This window comes from Lampetra fluviatilis, chromosome 73 (genome assembly GCF_964198595.1).
Source record: "Lampetra fluviatilis chromosome 73, kcLamFluv1.1, whole genome shotgun sequence".
In the NCBI taxonomy this organism is placed as follows: Eukaryota; Metazoa; Chordata; class Hyperoartia; order Petromyzontiformes; family Petromyzontidae; genus Lampetra; species Lampetra fluviatilis.
Genome location: NC_136347.1, coordinates 783,577 through 804,817, shown reverse-complemented (window position 1 = coordinate 804,817; position 21,241 = coordinate 783,577). Strand labels below are relative to the sequence as shown.

Sequence of the window (21,241 nt, the reverse complement as noted above, 5' to 3'; positions counted from 1 at the left end):
ACACCCACAGTGACACACACACATCTACATACACACACACACTTCTACATACACACACAGTGACACACACACACACATCTACATACACACACAGTGACACACACACACATCTACATACACACACACTTCTACATACACACACACACACAGTGACACACACATCTACATGCACACAGTGACACACACACACCTATACATACACACAGTGACACACACATCTACCTACACACAGTGACACACACACACTTCTACATACACACACACACCCCTACATACACACACACACACACACATCTACATACACACACAGTGACACACACCCCTACATACACAGTGACACACACCCCTACATACACACACACACACAGCTCTACACACACACACAGCTCTACACACACACACACTTCTACACACACACATCTACATACACACAGTGTGACACACACCCCTACACTCACACAGTGACACACACATCTACATACACTCACACAGCTCTACACACACACAGCTCTACACACACACAGTGACACACACATCTACATACACAACAACAACAACAACCGCCATTCGCCACTAAGTGGCGGTGACGTCACCACGACGCTTGTGCCAGGCCATGTGCACCTTGAGGCCACGTGAAGTGTCGAACGCCCGCTGGCAGGAGGTCACGGGACAGACCCAGGTGCCACGGGTCGACTGACCGAGATGACCGAGATGACTGGCTGATGCACCACCTGTGCCCCCTACTGTACCAACTTGCTGTGCTTTAGCCACCCGTCGCTCCGCTCGTTGTTGTGAGCGTCGCTCCTCCGCCCTCCGTTGTTGTTGGAGGGCGACTGCCTCCAACTGCCCAGTAGCGTCCTTCACGAGCCTCTTCCACTGAGGCCGATCTTAACACCGCTGGTACCAGTCATCGGCAAGTCCACTCAGCTCCACGTCCTCCTGTACCACATCACTCCATCTCTTCTCTAGCCCGTGCCGCGCCCGTTTAGCCCCCTCGATCCGGCCGAACAAAAGCTGTTTAGGCATGCGGTGGCTGGGCATGCGGGCTACATGACCCAGCCAACGCAGCCTTGCCTGCCGGAGGAGCTCACTGATGGGACTTTGCCCAGATCTTTCAAGGACTTGTGAGCTCCTCACACAATCCAGCCTGGTTAAACCCAGGATGGATCGTAGGCAGGCCAGCCTAAATGTTTCCAACCGGCGAAGATGCTCCACTAGGGGGGTCCACGTTTCGCAAGCGTAGAGAAGGGAGGGAATGACCGTGGCCGAGAAGACCTGAAGCTTCGTGCGGAGTGACAGACCAGGTAGCTTCTACACAGCGTTACGCTACCGATGAAAAGATATTGCCGCTCGACTGATTCGGAGTGAGACCTCTGCTGATAAACTGCAGCCGGTCATAAGCACACTGCCCAGGTATGGGAAACTCTCCACTCTCTCCACTACTGACACACACACTGACACACACACACTGACACTGACAAACACACTGACACACACACTGACACACACACTGACACCCCGTGTCTCCCTGTCTGCCCCCAGGTGTTTGTCTCAGCGAGTGTGGACACGGCCTCCCAGGATGTCGACTCATTCTACAACTTTGCCGACATGCAGATGTCAGGCTGAGACGGAGCAGGCACAGACAGAGGCAGCCCCTCTCAGACAGATGTCAGGCTGAGACGGAGCAGGCTCAGACAGAGGCCAGCCCCTCTCAGACAGATGTCAGGCTGATACGGAGCAGGCACAGACAGAGGCAGCCCCTCTCAGACAGATGTCAGGCTGAGACGGAGCAGGCACAGACAGAGGCCAGCCCCTCTCAGACAGATGTCAGGCTGAGACGGAGCAGGCACAGACAGAGGCAGCCCCTCTCAGACAGATGTCAGGCTGAAACAGAGCAGGCTCAGACAGAGGCCAGCCCCTCTCAGACAGATGTCAGGCTGAGACGGAGCAGGCTCAGACAGAGGCAGCCAGACAGATGTGAGGCTGAGACAGAGCAGGCTCAGACAGAGGCAGCCCCTCTCAGACAGATGTCAGGCTGAGACGGAGCAGGCTCAGACAGAGGCAGCCAGACAGATGTGAGGCTGAGACAGAGCAGGCTCAGACAGAGGCCGCCCCTCTCAGACAGATGTCAGGCTGAGACGGAGCAGGCTCAGACAGAGGCCGCCCCTCTCAGACAGACGCACACGACGAGAGAGAAGACGACTCTAAATCTGTCTCTCTGTCTTTCTCTCTGTTTCTGTCTCTCTGTGTCTCTCTCTGTGTCTCTCTGTGTCACTCTCTGTCTCTCTCTGTCTCTCTCTCTCTGTGTCTCTCTGTCTCTCTGTGTGTCTCTCTCTGTCTCTCTCTCTCTGTGTCTCTCTCTGTCTCTGTCTCTCTCTCTCTGTGTCTCTCTCTCTGTGTCTCTCTCTGTGTCTCTCTGTCTCTCTCTCTCTCTGTGTCTCTGTCTCTCTCTCTCTGTCTCTCTCTCTCTGTCTCTGTCTCTCTGTGTCTGTCCCGCCCACTAGGGGGTGGTGGGTGTCCTTCGGCACGACGAGTTTTGTGTCTCGCCAAAGTTTTTATCGTCGCCCCCCCCCCCCCCAAAAGAAGGGACCAATTTCTGGATGTGCCCCCTCCCGCCACGTTTAGATATTTGACCGAATATCTGATTGGAATCGGCCGTGGTTTGTCATAGTCGTCGTAGTGGTAGTGTCGTCGTCGTCGTTGTTGTTAATATTTTTTAAAGATGTTTGCTTGAAACACGCACACAGCTGTGAGTGTGTTTGTGCCAGGCCTCGCGTGGAGAGGCGGAGTTGGTGAGGCCCCTCTCCCCGCTGCGGTGAGCGACGCGTGGCACTCAGTTAGCCAGCAGCGTCAGCTGCAGCGTCATCGGCAGCAGCGTCAGCAGCAGCAGCGTCTCGATTTAAAGCTTTCGTGACTGCAGGGATTCATCTTCTTGGTTCTTTCGGTAAAGTCACGTAGAATGGAAATAATTAAATAACAAAAATATTAATAATACAATAATTCTCACGTCGTTTCGGCCACAATGCAAGCAGCAGTCCTCAGGTGGAGAACAGGTCTGTTGGGAAGACAGAGTCTGAATGACAACCCCAGGCTTGGAGCGTCTTTTTTAAGCAGGGTTGGAGGGGGGGAGAGCGTCTTGACAAAAGAATTTGCATATCAAGAGGAATTTAGCATATTTATGGGAAATGCAGATATACGATTAGTACTACTTGTGAAATGCGTAGGAGGTTTGGCGAGGGGTTTAAAGTCATTATGCCCGTGCATTATGCAGGATTAGCAGCATCAAAGGGAGGGGGTAGGGGTAGCATTAATAAAGAGATGCCGCGACTCTAAGGTAATACCAATCGCATTTACACTAACCTCTGTTGCTGTAACTTCTTCTAATGCTAATCGAATTCTGTCTAGAACTAGCTTAGCTCTTATCTCAGAGAAAATCAGACTTACGCGCACCGATCTAGATCAGTTAGACAAGACACTCTACAAATCACACTTATCTTTGACTGCAACAATGTCTACATCGGATTGGGAACATGTAGACAAAATGACTGCCTCTTCAGCTGCCGCTATGTCGACCAAATGTAAGGACAACTTGATTTCCAAATTCAACCGCCTCTCAAACAAGAGACCGCACCCACACACTGAAAAGCTAGACGTTAACAAAGTCGTAATTAATCGCAGTAACAGTTCTATTTCGGATGGTCTGAAATCCGTTTTAGCTAAAGGACTAAACTTTGCAGTCACACCTAGACACATAGCAGTTAATGATATCATTGCCCGAGTAGATGTGGCTCTCAAGGGCCTGAGTCACATCGCTGCAGATGTAGCAAGATCTGAAATCGCTGCAACCCTCAAAAACGCTAAGATGCCAGCTAGCAATATCAGCAAAGATGAGCGTTTTGAATTAGCTCAATTAAAAAAGAGGGATGACATTGTCATCCTCTCAGCCGACAAAGGCAATGCCACTGTCATCATGGACAAAATAGAATACAACAACAAAATTCAAGAACTACTCAACGATAGCAGCTATACAAAAATAAAAAGAGACCCCACCAACAGCCTCGTCATTAAAACCAACAAAATAATTTCTGATTCAACCGCATTAATTGATCAAACCAAACAGTTCTCGTTGAAACCTTCTGCAGCCAGGCCACCAAGATTATATGGCTTGCCAAAGATACATAAAGAAGATACACCTCTTCGTCCCATTGTTTTTTGTCTGAAATCCTACGGCCTTTCACTGGAAAAACCACCTCTGCGGTACTAAACTCTACTGACCTGGTATCGACAATCAAGGGAATTTCCCTGTCCCCAGACGACCTGCTTGTCAGTTTTGATGTGGTTTCCTTATTCACCAAAGTTCCTGTACCTGACACCATCGCAATCATTGAAGACTTGGTTCATCAAGGACTGGATATTGGGGTACCCCCCCCCCCCCCCCCCTGGTGAGACACTGCTTAACCAATACATACTTCACCTGGAATGGAACTTTCTACAAACAAACTGAGGGCACCCCAATGGGCTCCCCCCTATCTCCGGTTGTAGCCAACGTTTTCATGGAGAAATTTGAGACTGACGCCATCCAGACTGCCACTCTACACCCGACCTTATGGAAGAGGTACGTAGATGACACTTTTGTCATCTGACCACATGGCCGGCCTGCTCTAGACCAATTCCTCGACCACATCAATTCCATACACCCAGCCATCAGATTCACCATGGAAGTCGAAAAAGATGGCAAGCTACCCTTTTTGGATGTCCTAATTTAAAGGAGACCTGATTGTTCAATGAGCCACTCTGTCTACAGGAAAGCCACCCATATGGATGCTTACCTAAAACCAGATTCCCACCACCATCCATCCCAGAAGAATTGCCTCATCAAGACTCTATACCAGGGGTCGGCAACCTGCGGCTCCGGAGCCGCATGCGGCTCTTTTGAACCTTGACCGCGGCTCCGGGGCGGATGCTAGCGAGGGGAGGAGGCGCACTGTGACACCTGCTCTGGCGTTGCCGCTGCTGACAGGTCGCCGCTCCGCTCCACACTGCCCGCCCGGTGACAGGCAATAACGTTGCCGTTGCTTTGTCACATGTTTGGAAGAAGTAAAAACCTTCCTGGGCAGCAAAGAGCTCACCTTTGCTGAGCTGGAACAGCCAGAGTGGCTGGAAAAATTACATTTTATGGTAGACATGACAGCACATCTAAACACGCTAAATACAACCCTTCAGGGGAAAGGAGGCACAGCCCTGCACATGCTGGAGGAGGTTTTGGCATTCGAGCGCAAGTTGACAGTGTTTGTCAAAGATTTACAGAGAGGTACACTGTCTCACTTTCCCTCTTTGAGAGAGTTCAAACAAAGTCATGATACGATAAATTTGGAATATTTCAAGTCTGCAATCACCACAATGCAAAGTTCGTTTGGGAAACGATTCTGTGAGTTCAGAGAGGAAAAAACGACATTATCCTTCCCTGTCACTCCCCTGGCGATCGATCCATCCCTATTGAATATGACTGCATTTGCAGGTGTAAGTCAACCTGATCTTGAGATGGAACTGGCCGATATAGCCGACAAAGATATATGGGTGTCCAAGTTCAAATGCTTGACCGCTACTCTTGAGGATGTTGCCCGTCAGAAGGCCATTCTGGCTCAGAATCATAAATGGAGTGATATTGAAAACCTTCCCAAACAGGACAAACTTGTATTCGAAACATGGAATGCCATCCCCAACACTTATATAAACATGAAAAAGTATGCATTTGGAGTCCTGTCGATCTTCGGCTCCACATATGTATGTGAGCAGGTCTTCTCCAACATGAACTATATTAAAAACAAACATCGATCACGCCTCACAGATGACAGCTTGCAAGCCTGTGTGAAAATGAAGGTGACGTCTTACAGCCCTGATGTGCAGACACTGTGCACTGAGGTTCAGGAGCAAAAATCCCATTAACCAGGTAATTTAGCTATTAATTTGCAAAAATATATTTTACATTGTTAAGTGAAAAAGTCCTTTTTTTATTCAGATTGACAGCTGACTGCACGATCCTGTATATAGCAATAAGGTAAGAAACAATATATGCAGTGTTATATTTGTTTTAATAGTTGCAATGGTTTTGCGGCTCCCAGTTTATTTTTTCCTTCGGAAACGGGTCCAAGTGGCTCTTTATGTCTTAAAGGTTGCAGACCCCTGCTCTATACCATAGAGCCCAATGCATCTCCAAACAGAAACACATTGCCAGTGAACTCAAACACGTACGCCAAGCTCTTAAGGCTAATGGTTACTCCGACTATACAATCCGCAAAGCCATCACTCCAACCATCAAGAAGGATCCTGTTGAGGAGCCTTTCAAGACCATCACCTTACCCTACATTGCTGGGGTCACAAAAAAGATCTCCAAAATCCTGATAAAACACAAGATCCAGGTCCGATTCAACACAGTACATAAAATCCGTGATCTGGTCCCGTCTGTAAAAGATGTGGTTCCAGACATACAGTACCCTGGCGTCTACAAACTAAGTTGCCTCTGTGGTAGCAGTTACATTGGAGAAACCAAACGACATGTCTCGGACCGCATCCGTGAACATAAAGCAGACTTGAAACATGGTAGGACAAACACCTCAGCCGTGGCAGATCACTGTTACAATTCAGTGGGCTCACATGATATTGACTTCTCCAAGACAGAGGTTCTCTGCAAGCCATCTGGCTACCATGAGAGATTCGTTCATGAGGCGATCCACATATACAAACACAGAGACAATTTCAACCGAGAAGATGGATTCTGGCTCAGCAATCATTGGAAGGACGTAATAAACCATTTCGGATCTTAACTTATTGTGTTCACGTTTACGGTGACTTTCAGACCACAGTCCACTCACTGGCATTGACTATATATCTTGTATTCTCCGCAGGGAATGGATTCTTTGCTCCGCTGCAAGTTTCCTATCACCACTCTCCCATTGCCATATTTCGTTGCTTCCTCTTAGTATATTTCACGCGACGGTCAATGGTATAGTGTATAGCAGATTGTATAATAATAATAAATAGTATACAATTGTAATGTTTAATACAATGTAAAAAGTAATATATAGTATCGTAATTGTATAGTGAATATACAGCAGTGTGATATACAGTAGGGTAGGTAGAATAATACATAGTGTAATATTACAATGTATAAGGTATAGAGTGGTGTATTATAATGATACAGTATATAATTTAATGTTGGGTTTATCTATGGCAGTATATAGTACGGGGTATACCCGTGTGATGTAAGAGAATAAAGTTTAGCTGGAAGCATATTATATTTTTTGCGACGTAGAATTGTAATGTATTACTTACTGTTAGTAGCTCAGCTTATTGAAGAGTATATTTAGTATACTGATGATACTATGTAGTTTATACTTTAGTTGTTTACGTGGTGGTTTAGTTACTGCAGATACATACTATTAACATTCCTTCTCTTTATTAATGCTACCCCTCCCCCCTCCCTTTGATGCTGCTAATCCTGCATAATGCACGGGCATAATGACTTTAAACCCCTCGCCAAACCTCCTACGCATTTCACAAGTAGTACTAATCGCATATCTGCATTTCCCATAAATATGCTAAATTCCTCTTGATATGCAAATTATTTTGTCAAGGCGCTCTTCCCCCCTCCAACCCGGCAGCTTAAAAAAGACGCTCCAAGCCTGAGGTTGTCATTCAGACTCTGTCTTCTCGACAGACCTGTTCTTCACCTGAGGACGGCTGCTTGCGTTGTGGCCGAAACGTCGTGAGAATTATTTTATTATGTTTTATTTTTATTATTTCCATTCTACGTGACTTCACCGAAAGAATCAAGAAGATCATCAGCGTCATCATCAGCGTCATCATCAGCAGCAGCGTCGTCATCGGCAGCGTCATCATCAGCGTCGTCATCATCAGCGTCATCAGCAGCGTCGTCATCATCATCGGCGTCATCATCGGCAGCTTCATCATCGGCAGCGTCGTCATCATCAGCGTCGTCATCAGAAGCGTCATCATCAGCAGCATCATCAGCAGCAGCATCATCAGCAGCGTGATCATCAGCAGCGTGATCATCAGCAGCGTCGTCATCAGCAGCGTCATCATCAGCAGCAGTGTCATCAGCAGCGTCATCATCAGCAGCGTCATCATCATCAGCAGCGTCATCATCATCAGCGTCGTCATCATCATCAGCGTCGTCATCGTCAGCAGCGTCATCATCAGCGTCGTCATCAGCAGCGTCATCAGCAGCGTCATCATCATCAGCAGCGTCGTCATCAGCAGCGTCGTCATCATCAGCGTCGTCATCATCAGCAGCGTCATCAGCAGCGTCATCATCATCAGCGTCATCATCAGCAGCGTCATCATCAGCAGCGTCATCATCAGCAGCGTCATCAACAGCGTCGCCATCATCAGCGTCGTCATCAGCAGCGTCATCATCATCGGCGTCATCGTCATCGGCAGCTTCGTCATCGGCAGCGTCGTCATCAGCAGCGTCATCAGCAGCATCAGCAGCAGCATCATCAGCAGCGTGATCATCAGCAGCGTCGTCATCATCAGCGTCGTCATCATCAGCAGCGTCATCTTCATCGGCAGCGTCATCATCAGCAGCGTCATCATCAGCAGCATCATCAACAGCGTCGCCATCATCAGCGTCGTCATCAGCAGCGTCATCAACAGCGTCGCCATCATCAGCAGCGTCATCAGCAGTGTCATCATCAGCAGCGTCATCAGCAGTGTCATCATCAACAGCGTCATCAGCAGCGTTATCATCAGCGTCATCATCAGCAGCGTCGTGAGTGTCAACCACCATCTCCTGCTGGAGGCCGCTGGGTTCAATCCCTGGGTCTGGCCGCGTCTCTCAGGAGGCTCACGACGGCCGCGTCGGAGACCCCGAAACTCCCTCGTGCGTGACGCTCTTCACGTTCTGATCAGTGCACGTCGCACCGCTGTTGTAGGCCCGACGAACTTCGGCAAACGCCCGGCACCCCCCAACTCGCCACCACCACCACTGTGAGGGGCCAACTCCACCCCCGTCACGTGTCAACCGACCAGCCGGGGTGGAGCATGGCCACACCGACACGCACACAACAACAACAACCGCCATTCGCCACTAAGTGGCGGTGACGTCACCACGACGCTTGTGCCAGGCCATGTGCACGTTGAGGCTACCACGTGAAGTGTCGAACCCGCCGGCAGGACACACGCAGACACACTGACACACACTGACACACACACACTGACATGCACACACACTGACACACACAACAACAACCGCCATTCGCCACTAAGTGGCGGTGACGTCACCACGACGCTTGTGCCAGGCCAAGTGCACCTTGAGGCCACGGGAAGTGTTAAACGCCCGCTGGCAGGAGGTCACGGGGCAGACCCAGGTGCCACGGGTCGACTGACCGAGATGACCGAGATGACTGGCTGATGCACCACCTGTGCCCCCTACTGTACCAACTTGCGGTGCTTTAGCCACCCGGCGCTCCGCTCGTTGTGAGCGTCGCTCCTCCGCCCTCCGTTGTTGTTGGAGGGCGACTGCCTCCAACTGCCCAGTAGCGTCCTTCACGAGCCTCCTCCACTGAGGCCGATCTTGACACCGCTGGTACCAGTCATCGGCAAGTCCACTCAGCTCCACGTCCTCCTGTACCACATCACTCCATCTCTTCTCTAGCCCGTGCCGCGCTCGTTTAGCCCCCTCGATCTGGCCGAACAAAAGCTGTTTAGGCATGCGGTGGCTGGGCATGCGGGCTACATGACCCAGCCAACGCAGCCTTGCCTGCCGGAGGAGCTCACTGATGGGACTTTGCCCAGATCTTTCAAGGACTTGTGAGCTCCTCACACAATCCAGCCTGGTTAAACCCAGGATGGATCGTAGGCAGGCCAGCCTAAATGTTTCCAACCGGCGAAGATGCTCCACTAGGGGGGTCCACGTTTCGCAAGCGTAGAGAAGGGAGGGAATGACCGTGGCCGAGAAGACCTGAAGCTTCGTGCGGAGCGACAGACCAGGTAGCTTCCACACAGCGTTACGCAACCGATGAAAAGGTATTGCCGCTCGACTGATTCGGAGTGAGACCTCTGCTGATAAACTGAGACACTGAGACACACACACTGACACACACACTGACACACACACTGACACACACTGACATGCACACACACTGACACAACAACAACAACAACTGCCATTCGCCACTAAGTGGCGGTGACGTCACCACGATGCTTGTGCCAGGCCATGTGCACCCTGAGGCCACGTGAAGTGTCGAACGCCCGCTGGCAGGAGGTCACGGGGCAGACCCAGGTGCCACGGGTCGACTGACCGAGATGACCGAGATGACTGGCTGATGCACCACCTGTGCCCCCTACTGTGCCAACTTGCTGTGCTTTAGCCACCCGGCGCTCCGCTCGTTGTTGTGAGCGTCGCTCCTCCGCCCTCCGTTGTTGTTGGAGGGCGACTGCCTCCAACTGCCCAGTAGCGTCCTTCACGAGCCTCCTCCACTGAGGCCGATCTTGACACCGCTGGTACTAGTCATCGGCAAGTCCACTCAGCTCCACATCCTCCTGTACCACATCACTCCATCTCTTCTCTAGCCCGTGCCGCGCCCGTTTAGCCCCCTCGATCCGGCCGAACAAAAGCTGTTTAGGCATGCGGTGGCTGGGCATGCGGGCTACATGACCCAGCCAACGCAGCCTTGCCTGCTGGAGGAGCTCACTGATGGGACTTTGCCCAGATCTTTCAAGGACTTGTGAGCTCCTCACACAATCCAGCCTCGTTAAACCCAGGATGGATCGTAGGCAGGCCAGCCTAAATGTTTCCAACCGGCGAAGATGCTCCACTAGGGGGGTCCACGTTTCGCAAGCGTAGAGAAGGGAGGGAATGACCGTGGCCGAGAAGACCTGAAGCTTCGTGCGGAGCGACAGACCAGGTAGCTTCCACACAGCGTTACGCAACCGATGAAAAGATATTGCCGCTCGACTGATTCGGAGTGAGACCTCTGCTGATAAACTGGAGCCGGTCATAAGCACACTGCCCAGGTATGGGAAACTCTCCACTCTCTCCACAACTGCCCCATCACCGATTGGGAGTTGTGGGGGTGGAGTGCCCGATGGTACAAAATACCCAGGCAGGTGCTTAGTTTTGGTGGGGCTGATGGTAAGGCCCCACCTCTTAGTGGCACACTCCAGTCTCAGCAGCAGCGTCTCCAACTCCTCTTCTGAATGAGCAGCTATTACCAAATCATCGGCATACATAACGTGGTTGATCAATAGGGAGCCATCCCTTGATCGCACCCGGGCGTCGATCAGCCTCCCATTATATCTGTACCAAATGGTAATTCCCCCGGTACAGCTATTGAAGGCTTCACGAACTACGCAGTCGAAATAGATGTTAAATAATGTGGGAGCCAGAGGACATCCCTGTCGCACCCCAAGGTGTACAGGGAAAGGCTCCGACTCCCGGCCACGTAGTTTTACCCGGGCCCGCTCACCATCATGAAGGTCCTTAATGATCGTGAGCAGAGGGTCAGGGACTCCGAAAGCACGAAGAACAACCCAGAGCCCAGTCCTACTGATGGTATCATAGGCCTTGACCAGGTCAATAAAGCAGAGACTGACACACACACTGAGACACACACACTGACACACACACACTGACATGCACACACACTGACACACACACTGACACACACACACTGACACACACACACACTGACACACACACGCTGACACACACACTGACGCACTCGGTTCAATGTATCAGGTGCTAGTGTGGGGGCTGCCGCCCATCGGGTGATCGTCCTCCCCGCGCCAGCAGCCTCCTCACTGCCTCGCGTTACCCCCCCACACACCCCGCCCCGCGTACACCACCACTCGCGCTGCGGGGGCTGCGGGCACGCGCGGCCACCCGTACTTGTTGCCCACCACGTGCCGCGCGCTAAGAATGGCGCCGCTGCTGCTGCTCGAGCGCTGACGCAGGTCATGAGGTTACTGCAGCAGCAGCTCCCTCGCAGTCTCCCCCTCTCGGCCCCCTCGCCCCCAATCACGCAGCACGCCGACCCCTTAATGCGATCGCCGCCACGTCAACCCCCCTATGGCGTAAAACACGCCAAGTAAATACGCACGCGACCGCGAGCACCGGGCGCAGCGGCGAACTAACGATGACAAGATTCGCGCAACGCGCACGGGCGAGCGCAAACACGTCGGTACAGTTGTAACGGCGTAAGTAGCGCAGGAGACGTTGACAGAGGCAACACGTATTTATTAACGGATGGGTACTATACAGTACGTAGCGCACCCTAGGCCTCGCCAAGGTAAGGTAAAAGTTAAAAGGTAAAAACAACGAGCCTACCTTTACTCTACCTTTTACCTTACCACAATACAATCACTCTACCCTTACATTTTACCCTTTCACAGGTAAGGTAAAGGAAAAAGCAACGAGCCTACCTTTACCCTTACCCCATAAAAATTACCCGATTACAGGGTAATTACTGGGGAACTACACATGAACAAGGTTTATAGCGGTAAATGCTGGGTAGAGCGCTTTATTCATATAGAATACTCTCGATGATTCCAATTTTACACGCTTGTTGTCGTTGTTGTCGTTGTTGTTGTCGTCATCGTATTTTCAAATCTTGTAACTCAATTTTTACCCACTTCCTAATGTGGTATCGACTGCAAACTTGGTATACTTATGTCATACTGATGACAATACTATATTCTATCATTTAAAAAAAATAATTTTAACATTATTTTTACATGTTATGTTTCGGCTTGGCTCTAATTCTCCACGCTCAACTGACATTGGCTGTAAACCACCACGGCCCCTTACGATATGGCAAGCTTCGGGGCCACTTCCTGGAGTCCTGGAGCTTTGCCATTACTAGTACATTTAATAAAAGCGTGTTTTTTTTCAAGTTTGTTTTAAATATTACTTATTAAATGGAAGCCAAGTTTTTAGCGGTAAACAAGGTACCGTATTTACCGGGTAATACTTCGTGCTACCTTTACCCTACCGGGTAATTCTTCCGAGCTACCTTTACCCTACCCTTTACCTTACCCCTTGGCATGTCGACACCTTTACCTTTTACCTTTACCCTTTTACCCGGTAAAAAGGGTAAATTACCTTACCTTGCCGAGGCCTAGCGCACCCTAAAACTGGAAGGGGTTACGGCCCCTTCACCCGGTCTATCCGAGGCAGTGTCCCTCGGCTAACGTTTCCCCGTTAGCTCCTACTACACCCCTCTAACCCAGACCATGCTATAGAGGTTAACTTACCTGGCCCAGCTTCGGCTCAGGTCCGACCCTCAGCCACACGAGCCTGGCCCTCACAAGGACACAGACCTCGCTGCTCTGAGGTCGCCCCTGGCTTGCCCTGCTCGGCTCTTACAAGAGCAGCAAGTCAGGGTAGTAGTCCCAGGGCTAGCTAGCTGGTACTCTTAGTAGGTGAGTGGGTGAGTGAGTGTTGAGTAACTGAGTAAGTGAGTGAGTAGTGAGTGACTGAGTGAGTGAGTGGCTGAGTGAGTGGTGAGCTAGCTGGTTTTCAGTCTTCAACGGCTCTTCTGCTCCAACAACTGCTTCGAACTCTCTCGCGCACCGCCTTATATACCCAACTGCCCCCCCCCCCCGAGGGGCGGGGCTGTATGCGGACGTTGATGTAGACACCCCACGCACGGACCGTGATGTAGACACCGCAACATAATGGCTTGTTACACCCCGGTACGTAACACCTCTACATCACCCCCCCCCCCCCCCCCCCGCATAGCTCGCAGCCGACCCGGCTGCAAAAACCCCCCTATTCAATTAAGAATACATCAAAAAGCAGAACCGTGTGTGTGCCCCGTAACAACAATAACAACAATTAACAACAACCGAATGCCCCAATAGATAACCCAACCCTCCAACACTCAACACCATGAACATATGTACAATGTCGAAAAAAAAGAAAAAACGACATCACACCGTCCAGTGACCCGTGCCCGCGACCCCACACGTCCAGGAGAAGCGGGACATCCGGACAGTCAAAGGGGGCTGCTCAAACACGGGCAACCTGGGGGATCCGGCCGCACGTCACGAGAAGTGGCGCAATTTAGCGCGAGTCCGCTTTGCCGGTCCGTCGTACGAGACAGGGCATGCTTGTCCGACAGGCGGCCCAGGTAGTCCTGGAAGGCTCGGACCGAGTTCCCCAGATCTGCACGTGCTCCGGGGATCTGACTGCTGGCGTTCGGAGGCCGTCAATTCCGAGGCACCTGGGAGCGGGTCAGTCAGAGGCATGTGAGGATCAGGCGGAGGCATCCCATTCCCCGAGTCAACGGACACATCACATGCTCGGCCATTTGGACATGAAGGGAAGGTATGTGGCGCCGTGAAAGGTTTCAGTCGGGAGGGGTGAACATACCAACAACGCTTCCCCCACTTAATCCGAACACATTGTGGTCGCGCAACCTGCACAATCTCGACCGGTCCCCGCCATGGCCTCAGTAGTTTCGGGGACGTTGCCAATGGTGCCTGCGGGCAGTGCAACCAGGCCTTATCGCCCGGCTTCCACTCGTGCGTGTGCGTCCGCTGTGCACGCAACCGCTCGTTCGCCATCTGGCGAGTTCTCGAGTTCAGTGTCGCTGCTTCCCGTACCTCGGCCAATTTAGAAATGTTAAATTTGATGTGATCAGCCAATTTAGACTTAGCACGGGATTCGGAAATCCCCAACTGGGCATCCACGGGCGGATCAGCGTCCCGGCCATACATAAGATAGAAGGGAGAAAACCCTGTCGCCACGTGGGGAGCTATCCTGTAGGCGGCGAGGACACTTGGAATCTGTAAGTCCCAATCCACCTGAGCCTCGCACACCTGATGGCACAACATGGACGTAATCGTCCTGTGGAGCCGCTCCACCATCCCATCAGTCTGTGGGTGGTAATAAAATGCCCGAAAATATTTTCCCCTGGTCAGTCAGCAACCGCTCCGGTGCACCGTTGTCCAGGACATAGCCCTGGACAAAGGCCTCGGTAATGGCTGCTGCCGACTGGTTGGCAAGTGGCCAAGCCATGGGCCATCGAGTGAAATATTCCACGCCAACCAGCAGGTACTTGTTACCCCTAGGTGTCGCCGGGAAGGGCCCCAAAATATCAAGCGCAACAAGTTCTTTGATGCGCGAGACCTGAATGGATTGCAACGGCGGGTTAGCCGCATTGGAAGGCGGTTTCGGTTGGGCGCACTGCACACACCCTTTGAGAATGATGGACACATCCCTTGCCATGCCCGGCCAATAGTAATCACGCTGGAGCATGGCAAGGGTTTTGTGAAACCCCAAATGTAACAGCCGTTCATGAGCGGCCAGAACAACTCTACCCCGCACGACAGACGGCACAACGAGTCTATGGCGAAGGGACCTACCGTCCCGATTCATAAGGAGCCCCTGTTTCAATATCCATGAATCGACGCCAACCACGCCTTCTGCGGAACCATTGGCCTTGTGACGCAGAGCGAGCAGGGACGCGTCTCCCATTTGGAGCCGGCCCCAGTCAACGAGGGACAATTGGAGCAATGAGTCCCCACCCGTGGGAGAGAAAGGAATCTCGGGTTGTGGTGCATCAGCCGCGGCGGCCAAGGCCGCAGGAGGGACGACAGTCTGGGGTTTGCAACGTCCCGATCCCAAAAAACATGCACATTCCGTGCCCGGTGACAACCGTGACAGGGCATCCGCGTTTGTATGGCGAACACCCTTACGGTAAGTAGTTGTGAATTGGTAGTCCTGAAGGACCTCCAACCATCGGGACAACTGCGTATTGAAGCGCCGCGTGGTCCGTACGGACAGTGAAGTGTCGGCCGTAGAGATACGGTCGATACTGTTGGATAAAAAAAACAATAGCCAGTAACTCGCAATGGGTTACGCAGTACCTCTGTAAGCGACGACGCGTTCGACACCCCCGATCACCTGTGAGAGTACTCCGCCAATGCCTGTGTTACTGGCATCCGTGTCGAGAAAAAACGGCTCGGTGAAATCAGGATAACACAAGGGCGGAGCACTCACCAAGGCGTCACGAAGGCAGCGAAAAGCAGCCTCCTCCTCCGGGCCCCAGCGAAATTTCACACCTTTTGCTGTCAAAGTGTGCAGGGGTTTGGCTATGGTGGCAAATTGTTAGACGAATCGCCGGTAATAGGAGGCAAATCCGATAAAACTGCGGACCTCGCTGACCGAAGTGGCCGTAGGCCAAGAACTGACACAATGTGTCTTAGCGGGATCAGTGGAGATACCCGAACGGCCGACGATGTGCCCCAAGTACCGCACCGATTCCCGGAGTAGATGGCACTTTTGTGGCTTAAACTTCAAATTGGTGGGCCTCATCCTGAGGAACACCTCCCTCAAACGTTGGAGGTGCTCCTTGAACGTTCTACTGAAGACGATGATGTCATCCAGGTAAATTAAACAGGTATCCCATTGAAGGCCGGACAAAACCAAATCCATGAGCCGCTGGAATGTTGCGGGAGCTGATTGAACTACAATAGGCCCACAGGTGTCCGAAACGCAGTCTTAGGTTTTGACTCCTCATCAAGGGGGAGTTGCCAAAATCCCGATAGCAGGTCTAACGTGGAAAAATACCGTGCCCTTGCTAAAGCACCCAAAGATTCGTCCATCCTGAGGAGCGGATATGCGTCAGCCACAGAGATCTTATTAAGGCGACGAAAATCAACGCAAAACCTCAGGGACCCATCGTGCTTTTTCACGAGCACGATGGGAGCCCCCCATGGAATGGTAGAGGGAGAAATGATGTCGGTAGACAGACTGTCATTAACAGACGATTTGACATGTTCCTTCTCGGCTGGGCTCAGCCGGAAGGGATTTTGACGAATGGGGACAGCGTCACCCGTGTCAATATGGTGGCGTAACAGCTTAGTGCAACCAATATCATATTTGTGTTTACTGAAAACGTCAGAAAATTCGATCAACAGGGCGTGTAATGAAGCAAGCTGTGAACTGGACAGGTCACTGGATCCAGAACACAGTGAATCCAGCCACCCTTGATCACAGCCCGATTTTGGATGCGGAGCCGGACCAGCATTTACATGTGCTATCACCAGCTCCCCCACGGGTACCGGCGCTGCATGAGCGAGCACGGTACCCTGTGGAATCACAGCTGTCCGTGACCCCACATTTTAAACCACAACGAACCATCGTCTGAGCCACCGCCAAATCCAAACCCCTCACCGCTGCGTTAGACGGGCCCAACAGTACACCATGCTCTGTCGTACCCACACCGAAACATCCTCCGTTTGCCGCATAACATGGAACGTCTACTGGGAGTAAGGGTCGACATTGAAATGTCGATTGAAAGCTTTCGTGACTGCAGGGATTCATCTTCTTGGTTCTTTCGGTAAAGTCACGTAGAAGGGAAAATAAAATAATTCTCACGACGGTTTGGCTACAACGCAAGCAGCCGTCTTCAGGTGAAGAATGAGACACTACCAAGCTAGGAGCTTATATATAAGCTGGGTTGGAGGTGGAAGAAGAGCGCCTTAACAAAAAGAATGTGCATATCAAGAGGAATTTAGAATATGCATGGGTTGGTATTACCTTAGAGTCGCGGCATCTCTTCAGAAAGGTGAGAGACTCGATTAGCTGAGCCTTCTTATCCCGGAGCTTGTTGAAGGATCTCAAAGTTATGTGGAAACCCTCCCCGTACAGGCGGTTAAATTTCGATTTAAAGCTTTCGTGACTGCAGGGATTCATCTTCTTGGTTCTTTCGGTAAAGTCACGTAAAAGGGAAAATAAAATAATTCTCACGACGGTTTGGCTACAACGCAAGCAGCCGTCTTCAGGTGAAGAATGAGACACTACCAAGCTAGGAGCTTATATATAAGCTGGGTTGGAGGTGGAAGAAGAGCGCCTTAACAAAAATAATGTGCATATCAAGAGAAATTTAGCATATTCATGGGTTGGTATTACCTTAGAGTCGCGGCATCTCTTGAGAAAGGTGAGAGACTCGATTAGCTGAGCCTTCTTATCCCGGAGCTTGTTGAAGGATCTCAAAGTTATGTGGAAACCCTCCCCGTAGAGGCGGTTAAATTTCGATTTAAAGCTTTCGTGACTGCAGGGATTCATCTTCTTGGTTCTTTCGGTAAAGTCACGCAGAAGGTAAAATAAAATAATTCTCACGACGTTTCGGCTACAACGCAAGCAGCCGTCTTCAGGTGAAGAATGAGACACTGCCAAGCTAGGAGCTTATATATAAGCTGGGTTGGAGGTGGAAGAAGAGCGCCTTAACAAAAAGAACGTGCATATCAAGAGGAATTTAGCATATTCATGGGTTGGTATTACCTTAGAGTCGCGGCATCTCTTCAGAAAGGTGAGAGACTCGATTAGCTGAGCCTTCTTATCCCGGAGCTTGTTGAAGGATCTCAAAGTTATGTGGAAACCCTCCCCGTAGAGGCGGTTAAATTTCGATTTAAAGCTTTCGTGACTGCAGGGATTCATCTTCTTGGTTCTTTCGGTAAAGTCACGTAGAAGGGAAAATAAAATAATTCTCACGACGTTTCGGCTACAACGCAAGCAGCCGTCTTCAGGTGAAGAATGAGACACTGCCAAGCTAGGAGCTTATATAAGCTGGGTTGGAGGTGGAAGAAGAGCGCCTTAACAAAAAGAAAGTGCATATCAAGAGGAATTTAGCATATGCATGGGTTGGTATTACCTTAGAGTCGCGGCATCTCTTCAGAAAGGTGAGAGACTCGATTAGCTGAGCCTTCTTATCCCGGAGCTTGTTGAAGGATCTCAAAGTTATGTGGAAACCCTTCCCGTAGAGGCGGTTAGATTTCGATATTACAGCTTTCGTGACTGCAGGGATTCATCTTCTTGGTTCTTTCTGTAAAGTCACGTAGAAGGGAAAATAAAATAATTCTCACGACGTTTCGGCTACAACGCAAGCAGCCGTCTTCAGGTGAAGAATGAGACACTGCCAAGCTAGGAGCTTATATATAAGCTGGGTTGGAGGTGGAAGAAGAGCCCCTTAACAAAAAGAATCAGCGACATCGCTTGCCATGTCCGGCCAGAAGTCATCCAATTGTAGCATGGCAAGTGTCTTCTGCATCCCCAGATGCAAGAGTCGCTCATGTGCCGCCCATACCGCCCTCCCCCGCAGGGAAGTTGGCACCACCAATTTGTGGGAGCACGAGCAAGCATCCCAATGCATGAGGAGCCCGTCACTTATTTCAAAGGAAGCGGGGCCCCCCCGACCCGTACCGCCGCGTGAGTCACAGGCGCGTCGACGAAATTTTAGGAGGGACCTGTCGTCCAGCTGAAGACGTCCCCACTCATCGAAGGTAAGGTCCAACAGAGCATCGCGTGGGACAGACGCCGTGGGCGCGCAATGTGGGGCAGTAATTCTAGATTTGAAGCTTTCGTGACTGCAAGGATTCATATTCTTAGGTTTTTTCGGTAAAGTCACGTAGGTAAAACATTAAAATTAAGCCATACAAATATACAAACACAGATATAATTTCAACCGTGATGATGGTTACAAACTGAGTAATCATTTGAAAGATGTGATTAACCATGCAAAAAAGATTTAACTACACTTATTTGACCAATCTTATTTGACAGACAACTATTACAGGTTTACCATGTTTAGTTGTTTTCTCCTTTTCACGCTATTGTTAGGTAGGCCAGGTTGAGTCACAAACCGTACCTCTCCATAACAAATGCTCACCCTCTTAAGCCTCACCTTACCATATGAATAAAAAGTGTGCTGTACTTGGCCCTTCACCCCTCTCCAACCATTATATAAACGGAGTGGTAGCTCCTGCAATCTCTCATTTACTTGATACAGCTGTCGTGGCTGTGACGGTTCCACCTGAAGACAAAAGCTTGTGTTGCCTCCGAAACGTCGTGATTTTTATTTTATTTTACTTTTATTAATTTTAATGTTTTACCTACGTGACTTTACCGAAAAAACCTAAGAATGTGGGGCAGCATCAACGTCAGCCATGGCAGCAAGGCTCGGAGGCGAATCGTCCGACGTCAACTTGCAACACCCAGAACCCGTGAAGCTAGCACATCGGCCAGCGGGCAGCAATCGCGATAGTGCGGCGGCGTTGGCGTATCGGACGCCCTTACAGTAGGTGATGGTAAACGTATAGTCCTGGAGGACCTCTAGCCAGCGTGACAGTTGTCCGGAAGGCTGGTCGACACGCAACACGTACTGGAGCGCCGCGTGATCGGAACACACCGTGAAATCTCGCCCGTAGAGGTATGGCCTATACTGTTGGATCAAGAAAACAATTGCTGACAGTTCTCTACGGGTGACAGAGTATTGTTGCTCCGCGGGAGTCAAGACCCAGCTGCCTTAGGCAACGGCACGCTCGACACCGGCGGCGACCTGGAACAACACCCCTCCAATCCTGGTGTTACTAGCGTCCATGTCCAGAGGAACGTCATGGGAAAACCTGGGTATCGCAGGGGAGGAGCGTTCACCAGGCCGTCATGGAGGGAGTCGAATGCAGCTTGTTCCGCCGTCCCCCACTGAAATTTCGTGCCTTTGGCCATCAGGGCATAGAGGGGCTTTGCCATTGAAGCGAAACCGGCCACGAAACGTCGGAAATAGGAGGCAAAACCAATGAAGCTCCGCACATCCCCAACAGGAGTGGGGGTTGGTTATGTGCGGACGCAACTTGTTTTCTCTGGATCCGTGGCAATGCCGGACTGACTGACGATGTGATCGAGGTAGCGGACCGAGTCCCGCAGAAGAAGACACTTCTGGGGCTTAAATTTCAAATTTGCAGCCCGCATTTTAATGAAAACGGCCCTCAGCCGCTCGAGATGGTCGTCGAAGGCATGAGTCCCACTGGAGCCCAGCGAGTACCGGCTCCATGAGGTGCTGGAACGTCGCTGGGGCCGAGTGCAGGCCCATGGGCAGCCGATTGAATTCAAAGAGGCCTTGCGGAGTGCGGAAGGCCATCTTAGGTTTAGATTCCTCGTCGAGGGGCAATTGCCAGAGTCTGAAGAGGAGGTCGAGCGTCGAAAAATAGCGGCGCCGGCCAAGGCATCGAGGTACTCATCCATGCGCGGGAGTGGGTACACGTCAGCCACCGGGACTTTGTTCAATTTCCTTGACGAGGACGATGAGGGCACCCCATGGGCTGGTGGACGGGGAGATGATGTCAGCGCCAGCATGTCATTAAGGGCCAACCGGACATGCTCCTTTTTGGCGGAGCTCAGCCGAAAAAGATTTTGGCGAATGGGAGCCATGTCTCT

The 21,241-nt window shown here is 51.0% G+C and overlaps 1 protein-coding gene across 1 annotated transcript in view; it reads left to right on the top strand.

Annotated features, from left to right (window-relative positions):
* Nucleotides 1-4,437, top strand: part of RP2 (RP2 activator of ARL3 GTPase) — a 40,778-nt gene extending 36,341 nt beyond the window's left edge. Inside the window, exon 8 of the mRNA XM_078883768.1 lies at nt 1,543-4,437. Within this exon, the coding sequence (XP_078739894.1) occupies nt 1,543-1,626 (84 nt within the window). The 3' untranslated portion in view covers nt 1,627-4,437. The remainder of the gene's footprint in view (nt 1-1,542) is intronic.
* The last annotated feature ends 16,804 nt before the right edge of the window (nt 4,438-21,241 follow it).